Genomic DNA, 23,658 nt, shown 5'->3' with positions numbered 1-23,658 from the left:
TGCCAATGTTCTTCACTTTGGTTATCTTTGTAGTAAAATTGCATCAGCAACTGAGCTTTCTAGACTCCTTATCTGACTTTTAAACATGCTGAAATATTTGCAGCAAATTAAACTTTCCTGTGGTCGTCCATGAACAACAGAAGAGGTTCAGTTGGGATAAAACTCTTGGTTCCAACAGATTAAAAAGACCTCAAATTTTTCAGGAAGCACCTCTCACCAGCAAAATGCAAGAGCCAGAGCACAGTATCTCAGTACATAGCAATTTTCAGGTTTGGGAACATGGAAAGAACACTGCTGAAAAAGCATCTGAGGTCTTGGCTTGGTACACTTTGCCAACTTTGTAAGCCTGTGTAACTTTCTGTGTGTGTTTCTGCTACAGCTGGTCAAAAACCAATCTGGAACTTTAGTTTTTCCGCATGAAAAAAAAACAAAACTATTTTGTTAAAAATAAAACTTTTTTCAGGAACCTATCAGTTTTGCTTAACTATTCTGATTATATTTTTGCATTAATTAAATAGAACCGCTCATTTTGATGAAAAGTTAGTGTTTCTTCCTGAACTTTCAAAATGCTTGCCACCTAGCGGCACCTTCTGTACTCTTGTTTTCCTGTTCTGAAATGGAGAATGGCCATGTGTCATGTTGGTGGTTGGTTGGTTGGCTGGGTGGGGTTTCTTCCATCCAATGTCAAATTCTTCTCAGAATGTTTGCTCTGAAAGACAACTCACTTTTTCAGAGGTGGACAAATGACACTTCGTTACTGCAGCTGTCACTGAAATCCTGCTGATCACGATAAAATTAATTAACACAAACCCAGGGGAATATCTGTAGCTCAGCAAAATTTCACATCTCTAATTAGAAATGAAGATGTGCTTTATTAGCAACTGATCTTACAAATAAATAAATAAATTAATAAATACCCAGTTCTTTCTCATTTTTCTCTAAGCAAATGTGCAGCACTTTCATCTCCTTTTATTGGGTCAATGGAGATGGGGACAGGGTTCAAGATAACTTATAGAAATAGAAAAAAAAACATAGAAAAAAGAACACTTAAAAAAACCCACATTTATTTCAATGATCAGCTCTTTTTATAAAATGGTGGTCTAAAATTAGTATCAGTCACGTATACATACTGCTATAAAGTTCTTTTGACAGATTCATAAAATCTAATACTCTGCTTTCCACAGTGAATGCTGACATGGCACCAGGCAAAAAGTACATATAAAACATTTTTTAAAAAAATAATGACCTTTACACTACTGGAAGATTACCTTAGGAAAACCTCATGAACCCTGGATTTACTTTCTTCATTTGCTTTACACATGACGCCTCATTTAATGTAAGATTTTTTTTCTTCCAGTTTAGGACTCTAACAAGTACTGATCATTACTCGATTTAGGGCTCTGTTAACAGAGAACAGCATGAAGAGCAGAGCCTTCATATGGCCTCTATTTCAGTAGGAGGTTCTTGTACTCATGATAAAACCACTTTACTTTGTAGTTCCACAGATGAAATCAAAACATATTTAGAAATACCCTGGAGTCACTAGATTTGCTTGCTTATACACCAGTAGGTGTCTACATAGAAGGTACCAGGTTGAATTACTGTTATAATATGGAATTGTTTATATGCATCTTGCTAAATCTATGCAACAAATATGCAAGATAGTACAAACAATAAATTTATGAGACACAGATTTTTTACAACATATAATACCAAAATAATGCATTTCTTTAATGTTAATATTTATATAACTAAATACAATGCACAACTACACAGTCACTGGCAATGCCGTCCTCCCTTTCTTCACAGCTAGATATTAGCTTTAGGTCAAATGAATGCATTTATACAAGGGTACCTTTACATTAAGTGCGTGTTATTGCTGTTGTATAGGCAGTGGCAGGCAATATGCAGGTGGTTTTGTGGTTCTGAAAGAATGGTTTGCCTATCTTGGAAAAAAATGATTTAAGAATTGTGATTAAAGTGATACTGTGTTATTCAGTCATGCCTGAAGACCTCATTAAATCAAAGTTCCTAGTGACATCAATGGCTATCTTGTCTGAGCAAGGGATGATTAACAACTGCAGGTATTAGTCTTGCAAGCTCATCATCTGCATGAGGCCTGACACAAATTAGCTTATTGCCAGCTATGACTGGACTTCATCTACAGTTTGCAAAAAGAATTTCTGGTAATCACCTGCATTTTAAGGTTTAGCATTTATAGGGCTTTACTATGCATATTGCTTATTTTCATGCAAGTAGAAAGCACTGTGTTTTTGTGGTTGGTGACTAGCATTTTGTGGCTTCACTGTATTTGTATTAATACAGGAAAACTTCTAGAGGTTATTTGCTTTGTGACGTAATGTCTTTGTTATGTCTTGCAGAAATAATTGACCCAAATCAAGTTACTATACACTACATCTATTGGTTGATTAGAACTTTAAGATGCAACAAATAAAACACATTATTGACTTTTAAATCTTCAATCAAATAAATATTTACAGCTGCAATTTGCCAAAATTATTTACCTTTCAATAACGGATCACAAACACAATATCCACTATAGACTCGAGTGAATACCTTGGCTGTCAGCAAACAAATTACAAACAGAAGAAAAAATAAGTGTTCTGGCTATCATTACAGTCTATAAATAGCTGATGCGGTTCTCCTTTAAAGATGTGTGATCTGCTACATTAGTAAGCTTTTTCAATGCATAATTGACCTTGAGATGTAGAATAACCTCGTAGTAGAGCGGCTTTTCTTTTAGGGAACAATGAGTATAGATATTAGGGGATGTGCCTGTTGTCAATGATCATTGCTGAAACCTGCCTATACCACACTGGGACAATCAATTTTGTAAATGATTGCAATAATCAAGGAAATTGCCTAATTTATAAATCCTGGCATACAGTATTTTAATGGATTCCTACATTGGAATGCTGATGCTTTCAAAGCCAAATGAATTGTTGTCCAAGCTGTCACTATACAAAATGATAAAAACATTCAGTCTTGTGGGTAACTACATCTCATGGATATTCAGACCATCAAGTACATAATCACTCATTAGTGAATTCTGTGATAGTTACCAGTTACAAGCCAACCACAAAAAGCCACAGTTTCCTTATGAAAAAGCCTCCTCTGGAACTGAGGACTAGAAACAGTTGAGCATTACTGAACTAATGCATCCAAAATTTTCCTACCCTTATTTGTCCAGGTAAGACAGCACACTATTTTACTTTGTTTGTTTGTTTGTTTGTTTGTTTGTTTGTTTGTTTTGTTTTGTTTTGTTTTGTTTTGTTTTTGCTTTTTCTCTCCAATAAGTTTTTGACCATGAATTACATCAATGGAGGTGCCGTTTGTATGGAAGGAGAATAAATTCAAGGCTTGCTGCCTTGACTGTTCCTGGTAGGTAATTTCTACCTAATCCACTCTCCAGCTTGCTCTCCACACTTAAGCCAGTTCCACAGATGCAGTTATACATGGATTGCTGTTCTCAGTTAAATCTTAAGCAATTGATTTCAGCCAATAGTGGGCTGCCAGTACTTTGCTTACTGCTCAATCTCACTAACCTGACATTTATAGTGTACTGATTGGCCTCTGTCAGTGGTGGTGGTTGTAAATTCACTTTGAAAAGCTTTGTGTTAACAGCCCTCAACCAGGCTCTGAGACGAGTACGAGCAGGCAAGCTGACAATTGCTCGACCTCCTGCCCTTATTACAGTGAGTAAATCAGGCTTTGAGCCATTAGGCTGGAGCCTGAGGCCTACACAAAAAGGATTGACATGACTAAAGGTCAACCTCTGTCACACATGTGTAACAATTTGGATAATGGAATTCTGTAACTTATCTGAAAAAGGTGCCAAATGTGTGGAAGGAAAGTATATCCCGGGCTGATTTTCCAGCTTGTATGTTAAGTGGTTACTTAAAAGTCTGCATTTTGAAGTCCATGAATGTTTTCTGACATGGAACCCGGGGGTTCAAAATGCATAAAGCAGTGATTGAGACAGTTCTGCAAAATATTGAACATCACCGTCACCCTGAAAAGCATATGCTGCAGTTTTGGATTATCAAATCTATAACAAATATATTATTGGTATCATGTACACAACACATTTTGGATATCCATATATCTCATTAAAATACTGCCTTTATTCACCCACTTTGAATTGAAAGTCAATAGAAATAATTCACTGTTAATGGTATAATAAATTATGAGTAATTTTAGGCCTTACAAACTAGATTTCATCCAACAATGGAAATTGCTTTTACTAACTAATAAAAAAAAAAGTTCAACTGTTTCCATAATATTGGTGATTGGATCACTTTTGAGCAATATGGAAAGGTAGTGGTCAAATAAGGACAGAAGTGAGCTTTTGTATTTATTTGTGTTCCATTTCAGTATTTTTGTGTATTACATAATAGAATGTCCAAGGTGAGATTATATGCCATGGAAAAACAGACAGTCCCTGCATGATTTGTCAGTTTACACTGTTGAGATTCTGAGGCTGTATCCGACTCCACAACAAAGTTTATTCCAAACTTCACTTTGTTAAATAGGAAGAGAATTAGTCCCACGCCAAATTAGATTTGTTTTGTTGCACAAGTGCTTAGGCTTATTTATCTGCTCAGGCATAAAATAGATACCTTGTGTACATAGCACAAATATACCAAAGACAGGGAGATACATGAAGATAAGGCATGAAAAAGTCTTATAAAAATCACAGGGTTTCTAAAAGAAACATCAAGGTTTAGTTTAGCTTTTCTAAGAATAAGGATTATCAAACACGAACTCACTTTCATATTTAGGATCAAACTAACGTTATATTGACACTAAGTAAGGAACCTATAACATTCAAAAGTTTTCTGGAAAAAATGTGATACTAAGTGATCTAGAAATACTGATGTAGCAAACTGTTTTATAACAGCTTAGTGCAATATTCTAAGGTACATAAAATAAAGAAGCTGTGACACTAAATGTGCTCTTACTGAATGTTTGGCTTTGCAATCTACTAAACACATTAGGTGTATCTCTAGTAGGCAGTATGTGAACTTAAAACCCCTGTAAAAGTAAAAATTATTGTGCTTTTTTAATAGAAAATAAATGTAAGGGTGGTACATCACACAAAATGATCAGAAAAGGAAAAATGAAACAACAGAATGGCATCAGCTGTTATTCTACATAATTTAAGGTATAATAGTAATATAACTAAGGGTTTTTTTTCAAGACAAAATTATTTGAATTTCATGAACGTGACATATTTGAAACAGGGCTGAAAAGCAGTCTAGAATACTAGATGATGGATTGCTGAGAAACACAATTTTCACTTTAATAGAACTATGGCATGCACATAATTCTATCCCCCAGTGCTTTGCTAAAACAGCGAATTTAGTACTAAACTACAGCCTTGAGAATCTGGATACAAATCTATCACCATAACTGGAATGAGTGCTTCATTTGAAAAGTAAGGACTCTCTATGCATATTAATTTGTACAGAAATGTACAGTACCACTGCATGGATCCTGGCAAGCACGCATCCCAGCAAAATGCCTGTTCTTGGTCCAGATGAAGTAAAAGGCAATGTTTTCTTTGACTTTATTTGAGGCACAAAAAGGCCAATAAGTACCCAAATGGTGCTTTACTAAAATGACATGCACGCTAGTACAAGTACTGCCAGTTAATCCCGTTCATTTAAGGGGAAAACCATCAATGCAGGTTTAGCATTTTGTAATTACTAATGAATGCCCTGCTATATGTGTATTTTGCTCATCCCTGAAAAGGAAAAAAAAAAAATCTTTCAGAAAAGCAAAATGTAAATTAAGTCGAGTTAAAATAAAGTGAAATCATATATTTTACATTCTTGGGATATTTAAAAAAAAATAAAACAACAACAACAAACACCTACTTCACCTCTGACAAAAAAAAATCAAGAAAGACAGCAAATTCTTTATCAGGTGAATGAAGCTGAAGAAACTGCAAGATTCTATCTTTCGATATGTCTGTCAGCAAAAGTTTTTTCATCCAAACTGCATTTGCAGGAGAAAAGACCATCTATGATTTAGCTATTTCTAGAATTCTCAGTTTAAAGCTTAGAGCCTGAAAATGTTCAACTACTAAAACATATAAGTCTTTTAAATTTCTGTATTTTAATCTAATAGAATTTAAGTGTATATCGTATACATTCCTCAAGTCTACTCTTATTAAATGTTGATGTTAAACAGAAAGGGGAAACCATGTGCAACTAGATTAATTTATCTCCAGGGAGTAAGGACACATTAATAATTGAGATAATGTTTTCATATATGTTGGAATCAAGTGTGCCTTTTCACTTCTTTATTAGAAAACACATTAGGGGAAAATTATCTCATCCTCATCAGTAAGACCTAATTGCTGAGAAAGTCTCTGTTTTCTTTGCAATAACAAAAGGATTGTTCTCATTACTTTGAAATGGAAAAAAAAAAAAAAAAGAAAAGAAAGAAAAAAGAAAATATCAGAAATATTATCAAGCAGTGCTGGAATAAATGCCTGTATTACCAAAGACAGTATTTACTTAATACACCCAGTCCTGTTTTTGTTTTAAACAAATCAGAGTTTATTATATTTTTATAAAGTACAAGCAAACTCTGGATTGAAGTGGGCCAAAGGGGAAAAAAAATAACTACAACTAAAAATGACTAATATCTTTGGCTTTCTGAAGCACTGATCTTTCTGTTAGTTATAAAAAATTATCTTGGCTGATTGCAAGAGAACTCTATAATTTCACATGAACACCCATAGGTGCCAAGGCCTGTTGTGAGGTAATGGAGTGGTATGTCATTTACTCTGAATCACTGTACATTATGCTGTATGGATTACATACAAAGCAAACACTGAGTGCATGGTGGGAACACTTGTGCAGACAGACTGAAGCATATTTCCATAGCATTGAACTATACATCAAATGCAGTGCTTTTGATGTTTCCCACAACAAAGAGAACAAAAAAAAAGCCACCAAATCAGGAACTATTCTTAAAAGTCTTTGCTATAGCCCTTCTATTTATCTGATGCACACACAAAACAAAGAACTGTAAACGAAAATAAATATCTATCAACTTTACTTTCCAGCACTGAGAGAAAAAAAATTAGAATGCTACTTACAGTACTAAGAAAGAGAAGTTCTCTCTATAGGGTCCATCAAGACCTAATGCTAAATAACTGATCTGTGGATATACTTGTATTTGCAGCTATCTTGAAAAGATCAATGGAAAACAATCAACTAAAGCCACAACTTTATAAAGGGACAATGATGAGACATTCCTTTAAGGTTTACAGTGATTAAATCAACACTCCCATACCATATAGGATAACAGAATACAGATTGTTCAGACACATACTTTCAATTGCTTTTATTTATTTTCATAGGTCAGCTTTGTAAAATCACACACACTTTCTGATTACTTTCTTTTGCCATACTTTTTCTTTATTAAACATTAGTTCTCTGATAGATAAAACATACCAAACTTAAAGTCAAAACAAATGAGAAACGGCCAAAACTTTTAGCTAGAGCTTAGAGTATGTGATTCGTTGCTAACAATTTTTGCCATTAACAGAAATAAACCAAGACCATGAACTGCCCACAATATCTGCCCCCAGAAAAACTAAATTTAATTATTATTTTTAAGATAGTTCACTTAAAATACACACAGTCTGCTAGCCAACAGGAAATCTGTGTTGTGTGTTAAGAACAGAAGAGCAAACCCACAGAAAAACTCAGCTGACACCCATCAATGGCTGAATCTGGCACATACATCATTACTATTTCTTATTTTTACTGAACATCTTTTTCTTCTTTTCTTTTGGCTCCCCCCCCCCCAACAACCTTCCTCTTTTCATTGCTTTAAAACAATTTTCAAGTTCATCAGAAATTAGACTTAAAAATTCTCCCTATGTAAAAAAAATACATTATCAATAGTTGCAACTTAACTTGCGTAAAACTGATTCATAATTTTAAAAAAATGAATTGACAATGTAAATATTTAAGGACAATGTAAAATTCTCTAATTCCATTTATTTTGTGTAACTTAATGATTTGTGAAAGATATTTTATTGTTTTATATTAATTAGCATTGTTTAAAACACAAAACCCCTAAAGCCTCCAACATCATTATAGAATGTTCTATTAAAAGAAAAAAAAAGAAATCCCAAAATGCTTTCATTGTAATCACTGGACTTCAGTAGGAACAGATTTAAGTTCAATTTGTTAATATCTGCTGTACCGAAGAAATTTCATCCCCACTGAAGGCAGCAACAAAACTCCCAAGCCTGCAAGTCACCCAGTTTTACTGAGCACATGTAGGTGTGCTGTGAGACTGACCTTTTTCATGTGAAAATCTGTCTCTTGCCACAATTACTTTTATGGGTAAATATTTTGAGACAACTCTTTTTTTGCGTGTAAGAATTGCATAGGAGCTCCTACTCATTTAAAGAAGTCACACGTATTAGATAATATGCAAAAGTAGAACATAATGATAAAAAGACATAATCATCTGTACCAAGGAGTGACAACCTAAATATTCACAGGTTGTGAACAAGTGCTATACGCAATATTCTGGCTCCAGAGTACCAAATGTCTTTTTAAAATCCACTCACTTTTACTGCATACCCACAGCAAAAACACAATCTGCAGCTTCATGAACTCCTTGTGGGGTTTCTAACCAGCAAGTACAACCCCTTATATTCTGAAGATTTGGGTTTGGTCTAGATGAGTAAATATCACCTACAGATCTACAGGCATATTTCTAGTGACACTCTGTAGCAGTTAGTCTTGAGGTAAGCAGAAGCTGCCGCTAGAGAGGACTAAGTAGAACTAAGAAATAACACCTCCTTGCACAAAGCAAAGAAGAAATGAATGGCAAAAGACTAGGTAGACATTAGGCAGTTTCTGTAAATAGGAAGTACTGGCACACACAGGGATTGTACATGTTCCCTATTAATTATTAAATCTGTGTGTAAAATGAGCACATACTGTCTTTTCTTTCTAAACTAACTTACCACACAATGTTGTTGTTACCACCTCCATACAAACTATACCTAAACGCAAAACTCCAGTGCCTCACTGAAGAGAATACGCACGGTAACAAACAGTCATGGATGTCCCTGTACGGCCAAGGGAATACGATAGCAGGTTTATGACATGTTTTGCCAAACCACAGTCAGTGTTCATCGCAAAATAAACCAAACTGTAACAGCCTGAATGTTTTCAAATCAGTTGTCATTGTTATTGTCTCTTAAATGGGAACAAACACCAAAAAAAGATCTTCAGATAGCTGAAAGTGACTTTCACACAAGAGCACTAAAGCATCCTTAGGGGAATGCCCAGTCGGTGCAGTACCAGTTGAACTAAATTGTGAACAGGCACTAACACCATCATTGTGCAAACAGCAGGACTGTAAAATAGGCTCCTGCACTTGTTTCAGCAGCTTTCTTGAACTGTTGATAAGCCACAGCGACGGTGCAATGTGCCATCTTAGCCCATATGTGCTACTCAAACTAAGATGATTCATCTGGTACTGTGACCTGAGAGCTACATGAGCTCTTGTTACTCAGGTCAAAGTGTAAACAGCATGGGGTATTGTAACCTTCAGCCTTCTCTGCCCAAGTCTCTCTATTCCACATGAGAGCACATGCAACAATCTGTTCTTCCTATGCAAACTGATTGGAGCTCAGAGGTGTCCACTGGTTTTCTTTATACTTCTAGTGAGGCAAGATTTTTGCTTGCACTGGTTACATTTTCAAATCTGTTGGGTTGGCTTACTTAAATTGTGGGATTTTTTCTCATCATTAGGGAACAGTGCTGATAGTACCTACAATTACACTCAATATCTGCTTCAAACCAATAAAACTTGAGAAGGAATGAAAGATGATGACTTACTTCCCAGAGATGCTGCGTGTTCCTGATGGCTCCTGCTTGAACCTTCTCTGGCAAGAGTAGGACCCCCTGGAAGGGCCCAATCCAGGTTCCCTGCTGGATCCGCTGAGCTGCACAGATGCCGTAGGCCAGGCCAGGCACTGTGCTGGTGCACAGACACACCTCCCGGGGCAGGTCCCGGAGCCATTCGGGGATCTCAGGTGGAGGAGCCGCTGCGGCAGCACTGCTGGTGCCCACCAGACGCCGCAGGGAATGGAGGGGACCATGCATGGGGCACTCGCCATTGCGGTTGTCAGCGCACATGTCACATCCTGTGGAGCACAGAGGAAAAACGCAGTATCAATATGGTGCCACTGGCCACCACCGTGATCATTGAAAGGTCATGCAGAACCCTCTACTTTTCCCATTATTTCGTGGCAGCTCAGCGCTCTCACACACTGTGCCCTTCTGCATGTCACTCAGGATGGTTTTCCTACTATCAGCAAAGCCCTCAATAAGAAATCCCGAAGGCTGGGCAGAAACCCTGCAGACATTTTGCAAGTCTGGTGTGTTCACATACATGCCAACACTCACTTATTTTAACACAGTTTTTTAAGATTCATTTTTTTACTAATATAAAGCCCATTTAAATCATCCCAGTGTGTTTTGGTGAGACATTTTAAAACACGGTCATAACACCTTACAAGTCCTCCTCATTTGCCTTACCACAGCTCAGTCCAAGGGCTTAATTGGAGTAGGATTTAATTTCATCCTTAGTTTAAATGAACATTAGCTCTACTTTTTACATTGACAGCTGTGTGTGTGCAGTTCTGTTTAGAAAATAAACAAAACAGAACTTCATGAATGACAAATCAGAGCATGCATGAACATTTACCTTCTTATAGATGAATCTAATCTTGAAACGATAATTATATAGCAAATATTACTGATTTCTAGCACACACTTGAACACTTTTATTGAATGGGAATGAATGTTCTTTCCCTGTCACATGTAGCTGGGGGTAAAAACAAAAACAGCATGTCTGGTTTTGTGAGCAGCTCCCATGAAAAAGACTAGTTTGTAAAAACGTTGATTTCCCTAACCATTCTTAATAACAGATGCTGTTTCTCTATTTTGGGAAGAGCCTACTGTGATTTTTCTTTCCTGAGGAAAAAAAAAAAAAAGGTTAAATATTTCCATCACACACTATTTCATATGCCATGAAAGTACAACTTCCAGGAAAATGTTTCATGCTCGGGAAATCCATTTCTCTGGACGTATGTTGAGTTAACATAACAATAAATCTATTGAAATATGTTACTGCCTTCTGCACGTTTCACTTACCACAGTAAAGGTTTTCATATAAAATTATTCCAGAAATACAAATGGAAAACAATAACTATGCCATAGTACTCATGTAGTAAGCCCTAGATGTTTTCCCTAATAATTTTACACAATCTACGGCCATTCTTAAAAAAATAAAGCACATTATTTTCTGTAGAAGCTGGAGGTTCTTGGTCTAACCCACAGATTTAGACTTGCTAGATTGCCTGTAACCACAGTTTCAATTCTCGGGAGGACTGACTCAGCTGTTCTTCTTTCCAAGGTGGATATACTATGTATTATGTAGGCTTCTGTACTACAGAGCCTGAAAGGAGAATCTTCCTCTCTGTTCAGTAAAAGCTGCTAAAAGATAATAAAAGCTGTATTTTCAAAATATGGCCTCTATTTGCGTTCTCCAGATTTAGACACACTTTCTAAGCATTATTTGCTGTCATCCTCTTTTAAATTGTACAATACAAAAATGGTGCATTCAGAAATATTAAAATATTTTAAAGTTATGTGTGGAAGCTAGTTTCCTTTGAAATTCTTATTACTTCCTTTGAGTCTTGCAGAAAATGCATGGGTCGCTACTCAGTGCTCGTCTTTTCAAGTTCTCTATATTAATTACAGATTTTAGCAGAAAGCAAGCAAGCGAGCCCCAAGTTGGACATCACTCTGATGGGTGTCCCTGCAGAAGAAGGCCTGCACATGAAATTCGCCCCATGCCATCCCTAACACACCGTGCAGCATCAGGGCAGGGGGGCAGAGAAGCCCTTGCCCGCACGGCAGCCCTCCGGAGCAACCATGGGGCAAAGCCCTCTAGTGGGGACCATGCTTATATTGGGGGGAAAAAAATAAATAAATAAAAGCCTTTGGCTGGAGGGTTAAAGCCTTTTCTTAATAATATAATCCCTGTTGCAAAACGACTCTCCTGTTGGGTTAAGCCGCAACTGCAGAGGGGTTTTGTTCACTCAACTACATCAATTAGAGGTGTCTGGAGGATGAGATTTGCAGGACCCCAGGGAAAAGGTTTCTGGCTGGTCCTGAGAGAAGAATGTTATGCAGCAAATATTCCTACAGTCATTCCCAGGCATGATGTATAAAAGGCAGCAAGTACATGCTGGGATATTTTTTTATGGTTTTGTTGTTTCCACCGTTAGTTTGGAAAGTGAGGCATAACCACAGCATCTTTTCTTTCCTCTTCAAAACCAGTCATCAAGAAACACAGTGTTTTTGGCATATCCAAGGATCTCAGGGGCTACATCGGAGTCTGTCATTGGACATCATACAGGAAAGGATCTCAAATATGAAAAAAACCAAGACCAAAGCAACAATAACAAAGGGACAAAAAAAAAAAAAAAAAAAAAAAAAAAAAAAGGTCAGCATTTGGCATTTTACCATGCAAGTTAGAAAAAAAACATCTGACAGGAAAACCAAAGGCTTAAAGAGAGGAGGACATCTAACCATGACATCAATTAGCAACTGGAGCAGGCCCTTGAATCCAACCTGTTGGTACTCTTTGACCATCTTCAAAATGCATAACTCTCCCCTCAACTACCTGATTATTAATAGATTTCTTGAAGACACCGTATCTCTGTAGTAACTTACATTAAACATACTAAGGCATCTTCATGACTCCACTCAGGCAATGTCAGTGTTCATCTCCTGCATCCTGCCACCCGATATGCATAAATTTTTGTGCACACAACCTTTAGTACTTGCCTAAAACAAGGGTTTCTTCGCTTCATCCTGGCAATATATGTACATGAGCATGGATAAAACATCTTTTTTCTACCCTTTCAAGAAAAATAAATTAAGAAATTCATGAGAAGTATAAACAAACCCTGTGTCACTGTCATTTACCCTTACAGAAAGTCACGAATAGTTATATATATTTTCCACTATCCAAAAACTCTGGTAATGTCTTAATGCTTGGCAGCAGCAGTATCTGATCTCCTGCTGTGTTCCTTTCCCTTTGTCCTGCCAAAGCTGAAAATCTGGAAAATGAAACATCTTCTGAAACTGTTTTGGCTTACAGCTTGTTGAAGAGAGGGAAGGAATCTGTCTTTAATCCTAAGTAGTACTGAAATTCTTCTTAGTCGTACACTTTATACATCTATCTTTAGTTTTTACGCTATTGTACAAATAAAATTTTAAAAAATCTTCATAAATGTGATAAGGAATGGAAGCTCTAGTAGATATATTTTACGCTTTCTTGAGTAAAAAGTTACCATGCACCTTTTCCTCTTCCATTACTAACTTTTGTTAGTTGGTTAGTCTGACCGAAGCACACTTTTGACAGTGTTATAGAACTCTTAAAGAGAATCACTGTAAGTAGTGGATTCTTCTGCCTCAGAGCATAAGGGAAGGAAGTCCTTAATATCAGACGCGGAAAAAAGGGAGAATTTCAAGACTAGCATGCTATCCTGCCTCACAGAAAGGATCAACAGCATTATCTTCTTCGATACTGCAAAGTAAGATGTGATACAGTGCACCAACTTGCTTAATAATACATAGAAAATAAGAGGGTTTTTTGAGAGGGAGAATGTTGTGGTTCACTGACATCATTGGATCTTCCAAACTGGGTCAAAACCATTAAGATCCACAAAGGTATGGGAAGTTCACATAAAAAGGACATGATGGGACAAATGTGAGCTTTCTAGAGGACTGCCACACAGGACAACAAGGAGAGACATACTGTGCCCTTCCTCCTCTTTTGGCCTCAGACAGCAGCTGAGTACAGTGTGAGTACAGGTCTTGGCCAAGGACTGCTGAAATTAATACTTCCATTGGCTGTAATAGCATTGGTCAAGCCCCAGATCAAGACAAGAAGCAGCAAGAAATGTGAGAAAATTAAGGGGTTTGCTGAAAATGGAAAAAGCAAAAATTACTGTATCCAGAGCAGAGTGTCTCTGATAAAATCAGGAGACATAGAAGGTAAGGTCAGTGGGAATGCTCCATCAAAGTCCCAGGTGCAGCCAGGCGCTTTGGAAGGAGATCAGTTTCTCACTTTATACCTTTGTGCTCTGTAGATGGCATGATTAAGGCAAGGAAGAACCAAGAAAAAAAAAAATCCTAGTGGAGCTGTTTGGTATGGCTCTTTTGGGAGGAGTGCAATATGTTATCGTTTATTTGCCTCCATAAAAATGAACACAGTGTAACGCCAGCACTATAACTCCATGTGAGTACACTCAATAGTACTAAACTGAAGCAAGAGGGAAAGGACACATCATTGCCCCCAAAATATAATTCTAAACACTCTCCAACCTAAATAACACTACTACTGCATATTTTAAAGGAAATCTGAGAGGAGAAAGCTTTTGTCAGTGAAAGGTAGGGTCCAACACAGTGCTTTAACCAGCAAACCAGCTGTAACAATAAATGAAAGAAATATATATTTTTTTTCTCGGCAATAACATGCTTCAAAGGTGCAGTTATACTGGATACCTGCAGTTTGCTGGTATTAAAGAAGTGTGGCCTTTGACCCTCTGCTTCATAATTTACCACAAGCATGCAGGTATCTGGTGTAACTGGCCATCATTTCACACAGTATTAGTCGCTTGCCAAGTATAAATCAGTGTGGCTGGCCCTGCGTCCCTGGCTGGGCCCGGGTACCCAGCTAAGGGGGAGGCTGGGCTGGGTGAAACAGTGCCCTTTCTTTTCCTGCGGGCTGGAGCTTTCCTAAGGATCATGAGCTCCTCGTGCCTCAGTTTCTTCATCGACGAGTTGATATCAATTTCTTTTTGTGAAATTAACCGCAGTTCGCCGCAGACTGCCTGACCTGCGTCGGGCTTTCGGGGCGACGAAGCACAGATGCGCTCGGGTTCCTTTTATTTATTTGTTTATTTACTCTGCATATTGGCTGCGGGGATTTGGACCGAGCCCAGCCGGCTGCCCCAGGGCCGGATCGTGGCGCGGGGCTGCGGAGCGGCCACCGGAGGGCGGGAGCCACGTAGGGCGTCGGGTCCCGGTCACTTCTGCCCGACCCGTCCCTCCGGGGCTTTCACCCTCTCGCTCTGCCCGCCGCGCCCCGCCGGCCGCCCGGGAGGTGCTCCCGCACGGGCGCAAGAGCTGCCGCGGGGTCCGAGCGCCCCAGCCGGGAGTCGGGCCACCCCGCCCCGGCCCCTCCGAGGAAGGCGGTGTGCGAGGGCCTGCCAGGGCGCCCCGGGTGGGACAGGGGGTCGGGGAAGCGTCCTGCTTGCGGAGCGGCTTTCGACTTATTTCTGCGAGGTGGGTGGGGGCGGGTTGGGGGAGGAGGGTTTGATTTTCCTTGCCTTCGACTGGACGTATGAATGAATTAAATTTCCGTGTCAGGTATGAGAAGGGTAGGAGAATATTGTGTGTAGATAAACCTTGCCACTCCGTGCCCCTGAGAGATCCCCATATACAATGTAGAGATGATGAATAGGCTCTGGGAGAGGAGATCGAAGTTCAGTCCGCACCAGCACCACTCTCTCCTACAAAACTATAGGGCAATTAATTGTGGCTTGTCCCCTCATCCTTCATCTCCTGGTGGCACATATCGATGGAGATTACTGCTGATGGACCATTTTATCACCCTAAATAAACAGTCACCACCTTCTCTAACCTCAATCTAATATATGGCTATCTGCTATGTTTAAGGGTGCTGGGTAACTAATGATGTAAAATAGCTAAATCATACAGGTTACCAGCAGTCTAGAGAAAAAAAATCCAAATGCTCTCCACACCGATCCAGTCCACAGCATGTTATATATACGCTGTCTACCCGTAAATTGAACGGGAAGATGCGTGCAAACTGCTTGCTTGCGTGACACTTTAGTTTTACACAGCATATTTATTACAGTGACAGGTTGGCTCTTCCTGGTGAAGGTAGAGGAGTCGTAGACTTCTCACTGGGAAAGCCTCTCCCCAGCAGCGAGGGGCAAGCCTACAGGGCAGCAAGCCGGCCCCGCACTCCCCAAACTCACCCTAGGAGATCTCCTCGCCGCGCAAGCGCCCCTCACCCAGCACCCAGAAGTACCCTCATCCTTCCAGATGCAGGGAAGGGAAGAAAACCGTCCCCAGCCGCCTGCCACATTATCAGGGTTTTAACATAGTCCCTTTTACTTCCCTGGGAGTAAAGACTGCAGGGCCCTAATTAGGGGAGGGGTGGTCTATTTTTTTTTCTTTCTTTTTTTCCCTAACTAAACGCCATTGCATTTAAAACGATTACATATAGACGCTTAACCCACGGCTCTTTGGTGGCTCTCGCCCCATTCCCTCGCCCAAGACCATGCCATATTCATTGATATTTGATGATCAAGGCTTGTGTCTATGTGGAAACTGTCGCCCATCCATCTTCCCTCGGCGGCCGCCCGGCGCCGGGCCGGGCGCTGGGGAGCTGGGCCTGGCGGGGTGTGGGACAGCCGGGACCACCGCCACCCCTCGGGCTTTCCCGCCGCGGAGGCAGCGACGCCACCGCCACCGCGGGAGCCGCCCGCTCGCCCTCTCGCCTCCCCGATGTCCCGGAGAGCGGCCGAAGGCATCGGCGGAATTCGCAGGCGCCTGTGCCGAGCGAGTGAGCCCGCGGGTGGGTGCTGCCAGAGGTTTGCGCCGCAGACGAAAAGGCTGCTCGCGAGGCGGCGGGGGGGCGTGGGGAGGAGAGGACATTTGGGAAAGAAGAGGAACCCGGGCATTCGCTTGGTCCGCGAAGGAGGTTTATGTAAGATTAAAACCCGAGAAATAGCCAGCAGCCCGGGGCCTGCCGCCAACGGCGAACCGGCGGGCTGTGGTCGGGGGAGGCCGAGGCGGCAGCCCTGCGCCCAGCCCCCGGGGACGGATCGGCCCCTGGGGATGGGTGTCTCTCTGCCAGGCTGTGGAGGGGCCGGTTTCTCAGTCTCAGAGATGCGGTGGGGCTGTCCGGAGCTGGAAGTGCAGCAAGCAAGTATAACTCAAACTGAAGTCGATCACTCCCCAACCTCACCCACAACCCTACCTTCTTTCTCTCAAAGGGGCACCTCCGCTGCAGAACGCGGAGAAAGGGATGGAGTCAAAGTGGCTGAAAATTCCGCCTGCCCACGGAGTGCTTCCGTGACTCCGAGGCACTCGGGGAGCTGCGCAGGAGTAAGCCAGGCCGGTGCCCCGCAGCTTGTTCTGCTGCGCCTCTGATCGTGCGAGGAGCGGAGTGCGTGGTACGGCACGGGCTTCTCGTACTATTTCCGCACTTACAGTTCGCTTTTTTTCTTTATTTTTAAGAACGAGTTGCCCAAAGCAAAGGCATCTGGTCCCAGAAGGATGAAAACTCGGTTTAAAAGGTTTGCTCACGGACAATGGTTGGAGGGAAAGTCGCCTTGTAAACAAGTTCAACTGTAAGATTTTTTAGATTTCGCTGGGAGGAAAAAAAAAAGGAAGAGACCGTAATGGCAGCAGCCTGTCCTGTCCTTCAGACCGCGAGCGCTGCCCGGTCCCAGGCGGACGCGATTCACGAGCGTCTTTTCTGCCATCGACCCGTTTGTTTTCTCGAATCCACCTTTAACAATCGTGGTTGGGAAAGAAGTATGCAGACTTCGTCTGCGACTCTGTGGTGTGCTATTATTCCACTCACTCTTTAAAAATTCTCCCTCCAAATCGCTTTTTTATCTTCCTGTCTCTTTTTAAAACCTTTATCTTTCAGATTTACAGAGCCGCTCCGAGAAGTAAAACATATATTGTCTGAACGGTTCGGTTGGCGATTAAAAGTGCATTTCAGATTCCATTAAGTGCCTGTAATTTAAGAGATCACGCTTTCTGCACCCGACAATAGAAAATACACTAACACTTTTCACTACAGGGTAAAACTGAGTACGATAAAGTCACTCAAAGCAAAGTCGGTATCCAATATAGAAAGATTTGCAATGTTAAGAAGATGATTAAGATTATGCTAGCATCCACGCAGTTTAATTAATACACAACAGAGTTTCATGGAAACTTTAGAAACAAACTCTGCATCTTAAATGAAATTAAACGAATCCACATTTTGCTCGGGCATGTGCTTTCGGATCACTGGTTTGGCATATCGTTTGTCTGTTCAACAGCTTTCTTTAAACACATTTGAGGGGGCAGAAGGACAGCAAAAATGAAAAATTTAGGAAACCTTATGATAAAAGAGTGTGTTTGAAACAATGGAAAAAAATGCACACGCTGAAGCCATGTTCCAGTGTTTTAACAGGGATAGATCCGTGTTCCCTGAATGTTAGTAATAAATCTGATTAATTAATATACTTCATCTAGTTATTTTCACCCCCTTAAATTTTCTCGGCAGTGTAGTATCGAGAGATACACGAACAAAAGACAGGCAGAACCAAATTCTTAAATCACAAACTTCTAGTTGATACAGATGTTTAATAATAGGGCGCCTTCCTCTCCCTGCCCCCCGCCCCCCCCCCCCCCCCTAAAAAAAAAAAATCTGCAATTGGAAACAGCAGTATTAAACGTTTTCTAACCACCAAATCCTAAACGAATTGACAGTCCTGGCAGACGACCTTTTTCATTTAGAAAAACAGCTTTTCTTATTAAATGGCCATGTCATACTTTCCCATGAGGGTGAAAACTAAAACCAGTGGCGTGTTAACGAGGTCTGAAAGGAAAACCATACTCCGAGATAAGAGGGAGGAAAACTTTGCCCTAATCCACCTGATGAAACCTGCAACTTTTTCCCTGCCCAGCTAGGAGTAATTGATTTCTGGGTATTCAGCGAAGCTCTGGCTTTCCAGGCAGGAACTGAACGAGACAAGTAAGGCGATAAAGGACCAACTTTACAGCAAGTTGATCTGAAGCATTTCTGAAACTGTTTTCCTAAGCAGCCCCCCGAGAGATATCTAGCCCCCACAGCAGCCTTCCCGGTGAAGTGTACCTTCCAGGGAAGGACCTGGGTCTCAGACAAGAAAAGCCATTAGCCAGAGGCTACCTCCCGCTTCCCGAAAGCACTGAGAACAACGCAAAAACAGCTCAAAGGAGGGAAGGGCAAGGCGAAGGATGCTCCCCATGGAGAGGTGCAGGCACCGACTGCGGTTCCCAGCTTGGGGCGTCCGTAGTCTGGCCTAGTGCGGGGAAAGGCGGAAGATAGGTGGTCGGGGACTGCGAGAAGGGGCACGATACGTACGGTTGTTGGGGTCACTGGTGTGCTGGTTCAAGGGGATGATCTCCATGCGCTGCTGCCCGTACAGGTAGTAGTCCAGCTCCTCGGCCGTGCACCGGAACCGAGCGGCAGCGCGCTCGCCGCATTTGCTGACGCCGCTGCCGGCCCCGCACAAGTCCTTGCCCTGCAAGGGAGCGGGCGCTCCCGAGGCCGAGGGCTCGGAGCTCTGCAGCGGTCCGAAGACCGGGAGCTGGGACACAGGCAGGCAGGTCAAGCCGGCCAGGGAAGCGGCCGCCGCAGCGACGCAGGAGGAGGTAGAGGAGGAAGACGGAGTGGACGAGGAAGAGGAGGAGGAGGCTGAGGAGAGTGAGGCCGGGCGCTGGCGTAGGCTGTCAGCTGGAGGCTCAGCTCTCTCGGGAGGCTGGAGCTGGGCGAGGGTCCCACTGCTCTTGAGCTGGCTGCTCTGCGGGAAAAGCTGCTGCCAGTGCTGCAGATAAGCAGGATCCACCTTCAGGAACGCGGATCCGCCGGGATCGCCGGGCTTCAACATTGCGCTGCCTGTGGAACGGAGAGGAAGGGGAGAGCAGACGTGAGACGCCCGCCCCGGCCGGGCCGCCCCGACTTCGCGGCGTTCTCCACGCTTGGACACGCCGGCCCCCTCGCATCAGCTGTCCGGGATCGGCAGCGGGACCATCCCCGTTCCGCTTGCCTGCCTGTGCCAGGCTCGGCAGGAAAAAGCCTCGGCCCGAAGGTCTCCAGAGCGGACATGCAAGAAACGCGCTGGCCGGGGCGACAAGGCTTTCCTCTTATCCCCGCCGCCTCCCCCGGGGCGCGGGCAGGACGAAGGCGGCGGCGGGATGCTCCTCACGCCCGTGGCCAAAGAGCCCGCCGGCCCTGAAAGGCATGCTGCTCACCCCGTCCCCGCGGCACTCAGTGTCCTTCCCTTTCATTCCCTTCCCTCTCTCCGCTGGAGCAAACGACTCTCAAAGTTGACAACGGGGAGGAGGAAGAGGAGGAAACTTCAGTCCCGCGCACACACGCGCGACTGTCTTCTCTCCAGCTGCTCCTGCTTTTCACGCTAGCGTTTATAGGAGGAGAGGACTCCGCAGTATCCTACCCCGGGTGAAGAAACCTCGCAGCGGCCTCTTCTGAGCTGACTGTGCCGGGCGCGACGGAGGGGCCGGGGCCGCCCCTGCCCGGCGCGGAGCTGCCTTACCTGAGCGGAGTGCGTCGGGGCAGCTGCTGCGTGGTCGGCGTGCGGTGGAGTAGGCAGCCCTGGGAGCCTTCGAGACGGAGGAGGGTTGAAAGGAGAGACTTTTCAGGTCTTTGTCCACGGGGCTGCAGGGTGATCCTGCTCCAGGTGCCGGGGACCGGCGGGCCGGCTAACTCCGAGCCGCCGGGCTCCCTCTGCCGCGGCTGCGCATCGCAGTCGCGCCTGGGCTCTTCGCTCGGCTCTGGCAGACTCCGGGCTAAACACGTGGGTTTTACGACAGCGCAAAATACAAGTGTGTGTGGTGTGTACGAGAGGGAGGGGAGGGAGCGGGAAGTTACCAGCGAGCCTGAATGCAGAGTCCTTTTTTTTTTTTGGCAACTTCCCCCACTTCGTTCCTTGCTCAACTTTTAAAGGTGTCCCTTTCTTTCCTTCCCTCCTCCGTCCCTCCTTCCTTCCCTCCCTCTCCCTCCCTTTCTTTCGCTCTCTCCCTCCCCAGCTCCAGGAACAAGGCGCCCCGAGAAGAGCTGGGCTGTTACCCTGCAGGAAGGGGAGCAACGCCCGGCGCAGACCCGAGCAGAATCCGCGCCGCTGCGCGGTCTCCAGCGCCGGCCCAAGGCAGCGAGCACCTCGCACCATGCCAGGCGGCCGGGAGCCATGGCCTTAACTCACTTGCCTTTTGCCCCTCGGGGGCCAAGGTGGATTTTAAAGGCCTTCCTGAACCGTTAAACTGTCCTGATACTGTCGCACCTACTTAACAAAGTCTCCTGGGATGACCTGCCTTCTGTTCCCCTCGGCTACCTGAGACCTGCCCCTGGAGGTCCCAACGCAGACAAGGGGACTCATCACTCTAGAATGTTTCTCTCTTCAGACCTTGTCCCCTCCAGCACCAGCACGTCTCTCTCCTGCGCTCTGTACTCGGTTACAGTACCGAGCACCAAGTATGCAGACGGAGATGCAACCTGTAGCGAGAAACTTCTCATCTCTAGCGACTTTTTCTCTCCACTCTGCTTAAAAAAACGGCTTTTTCTGTCCTGCTACTCACAATTGTTGGGCTCACATACCAGTGAGTATTTAACAGGTTTTTGAGCTTCAGTTGAAAAACTAGACGAGAACTATAATCTCTAACGTACATAGCATGTACACTGTATCCCACGCACTGAAGACAAAATACTTACACAAAGGGTTTATGTCATCAGAACATCTCTCTAATGTCAGTAAAGGCCCCATTGTCAAGTGTCACGCTGCCACTAAGCGCACGCTTGCTTACAAACAATGTGCACGCGTGTAAACTGCTTTTGCCATTCCCTTCACCCTGTTTCTAGTTTATTTCTTTCCCACCGTTCATTCTCGCAGAGCCTGGGAAAGCTGCTGCTGTTTAGACTTTGTCTGTGTCTAAGGCAGGACATTTTAACACAAATTTGAACAGGACTGGGGCAAAAAATGTTTTGACTGGCGTCATTTTGACAAGGTCATCCGTCATCTGCTGTATAGATTGATAACACCTAAGTTAAAGGCAAACACGAGTCGGAAAAAAACCTCGATTTTTATGGGTTATAAAGTTGTCTATACAAACCTTCTTTATGTCTTTGATCAATTCCACTGTGCAACATATAATGAATTTCCAGCTCTCTCGCTCTATTAATCCACTTTCTGAAGTGCTGAAATACTGCCGTTCAGCTGAGGGAGAGAGGTACCGGTGGGAGCCTGTTCGCACGCTGGCTGGTGTGCGCATAGCGCCTAAGTTGGGCACGATCATCTGCGAATGGGCGCGCTTGGGTTTCTCTGTTTTCACTGCATTAATACGGAGTCTCTTCCTTGGCCAGCTCCTTTCTGGTCACAATTTAATTCCGCCCTTTCCGACGCGTCATTTTTTAAAAAACGTGTTCCTCTGCTTTGTTGTTGTTTGCCTCACTGGACATCTTTTAAAAATACTGAATTGCTTTTAGTGGCAGCTATGTCTAAAAATTCGTTTCACGCTAGAAAAATGTGATGAAGTGGGGGAAGGCTCCTAGCTAATGGGCTTAAGTACATTGTCAATATCTGCACTTGCCTTGAGTTGTTAACACAAATATTCCATGCTGGTTCATATTAGGAGGACTTTAATCTGTTACTGTGGGGTTTTTTGCAGCTAGAAAAGTAGCCGGGGTTACTTTACGAGCCACCAGGGTGGCAGAATAAAATTTATAGAGCCTCTGACACTTTGGGACACAGCCTAACCTCAGGAAAGAGGAAGAAGTGCAAGGGTCGCCAGTTTCTCCCGTCCTCAGGGCCAGGCGGGCAGCGGGAGATGGCGGCGCGGGCAGCGGGCAGCCTGCGGGAGGGAGCCGGTCCCCACGGGCAGCCCGGCCCCGCGGCCGCTGGCGGTTCCCGCAGGTCCGGGGCGCTGCGGCGGGGCAGCACCGGCCGGCGCTCCTTGACACTCAGGCAGGGGTGGCGAGGGCCGGCGGACACGATGAACCTCGTCATTTGTCTTTTTTTCCTTAACGACAAGCATCCTCGCCGCGCCGAACTCACTGGACCCACGCTGGCGAAGGAGGAGAGCGACCGCGGGGAAGATCCGTGAGCAGCGGGGCAGTTCAGGTGCCCAGCGGTGAGAGCGCTGCTCTCTGCACCGGCGGGATGGCGGGGAAGAGAGCAACGTGTCTTAACAGGACAGAAAAGGGCTCAGGTCCCAGCCTCTCCAAAACACCACCGCTGCCGGCCCCTTCAGGCCCTCGGGAAGAGCACAACTAGAATAGCTGCGACCAGGTCTATCGGCCCCCGAACCTGCCGCTGCCCGGCATGGCTTTAGCTAACCCTGACCTCTGGTCTCGCTTCCCCAGGCACAGCGGTTTGTGTGCGTCCCTCTTGTCTCCTCACAGTTTGTCTATGGTCTATTGGTTACTACTGTTTGCGGTTTGTTTTTTTTTGTTTGTTTTGTTTGTTTGTTTTGTGTGTGTGTGTGCGTGGTTTTATTTATTTATTTATTTATTTTATTTTTTCCCTCTCCTGGATATGATTTCTGTGTGTAAAGATACAGAAAAAAAAATAGTTTTTAACCACTGCCTGCTTCTTTCCCTTCTATCAGGCTTTTTCATTATTTAGAGGATGAGCACTGAAACAAATCACATTGACCGTTTAGAAAGCGATCAAACCTTTATAAAAATCCATCGCCTACGAATCGA

General features: G+C 43.5%; 1 protein-coding gene across 1 annotated transcript in view; it reads right to left on the bottom strand.

Moving 5' to 3' along the window:
* PRDM6 (PR/SET domain 6) overlaps positions 1–20,546 on the bottom strand; it is a gene marked incomplete at its 3' end in the record, with an annotated part of 74,684 nt that extends 54,138 nt beyond the window's left edge. The window contains exons 1-3 of the mRNA XM_082074853.1: positions 20,498–20,546; positions 19,306–19,839; positions 9,906–10,213 (exon numbers count right to left, since the gene is read on the bottom strand). Coding sequence (XP_081930979.1) covers positions 9,906–10,213; positions 19,306–19,831 — 834 coding nt within the window. The 5' untranslated portion in view covers positions 19,832–19,839; positions 20,498–20,546. The remainder of the gene's footprint in view (positions 1–9,905; positions 10,214–19,305; positions 19,840–20,497) is intronic.
* Between the last annotated feature and the right edge of the window lie 3,112 nt (positions 20,547–23,658).

This window comes from Streptopelia decaocto, assembly GCF_964273445.1.
Source record: "Streptopelia decaocto genome assembly, chromosome: Z".
Classification (NCBI taxonomy): Eukaryota; Metazoa; Chordata; class Aves; order Columbiformes; family Columbidae; genus Streptopelia; species Streptopelia decaocto.
The sequence above is the reverse complement of the archived record's forward strand: the minus strand, read 5'-3'. Positions and strand labels throughout refer to the sequence as shown.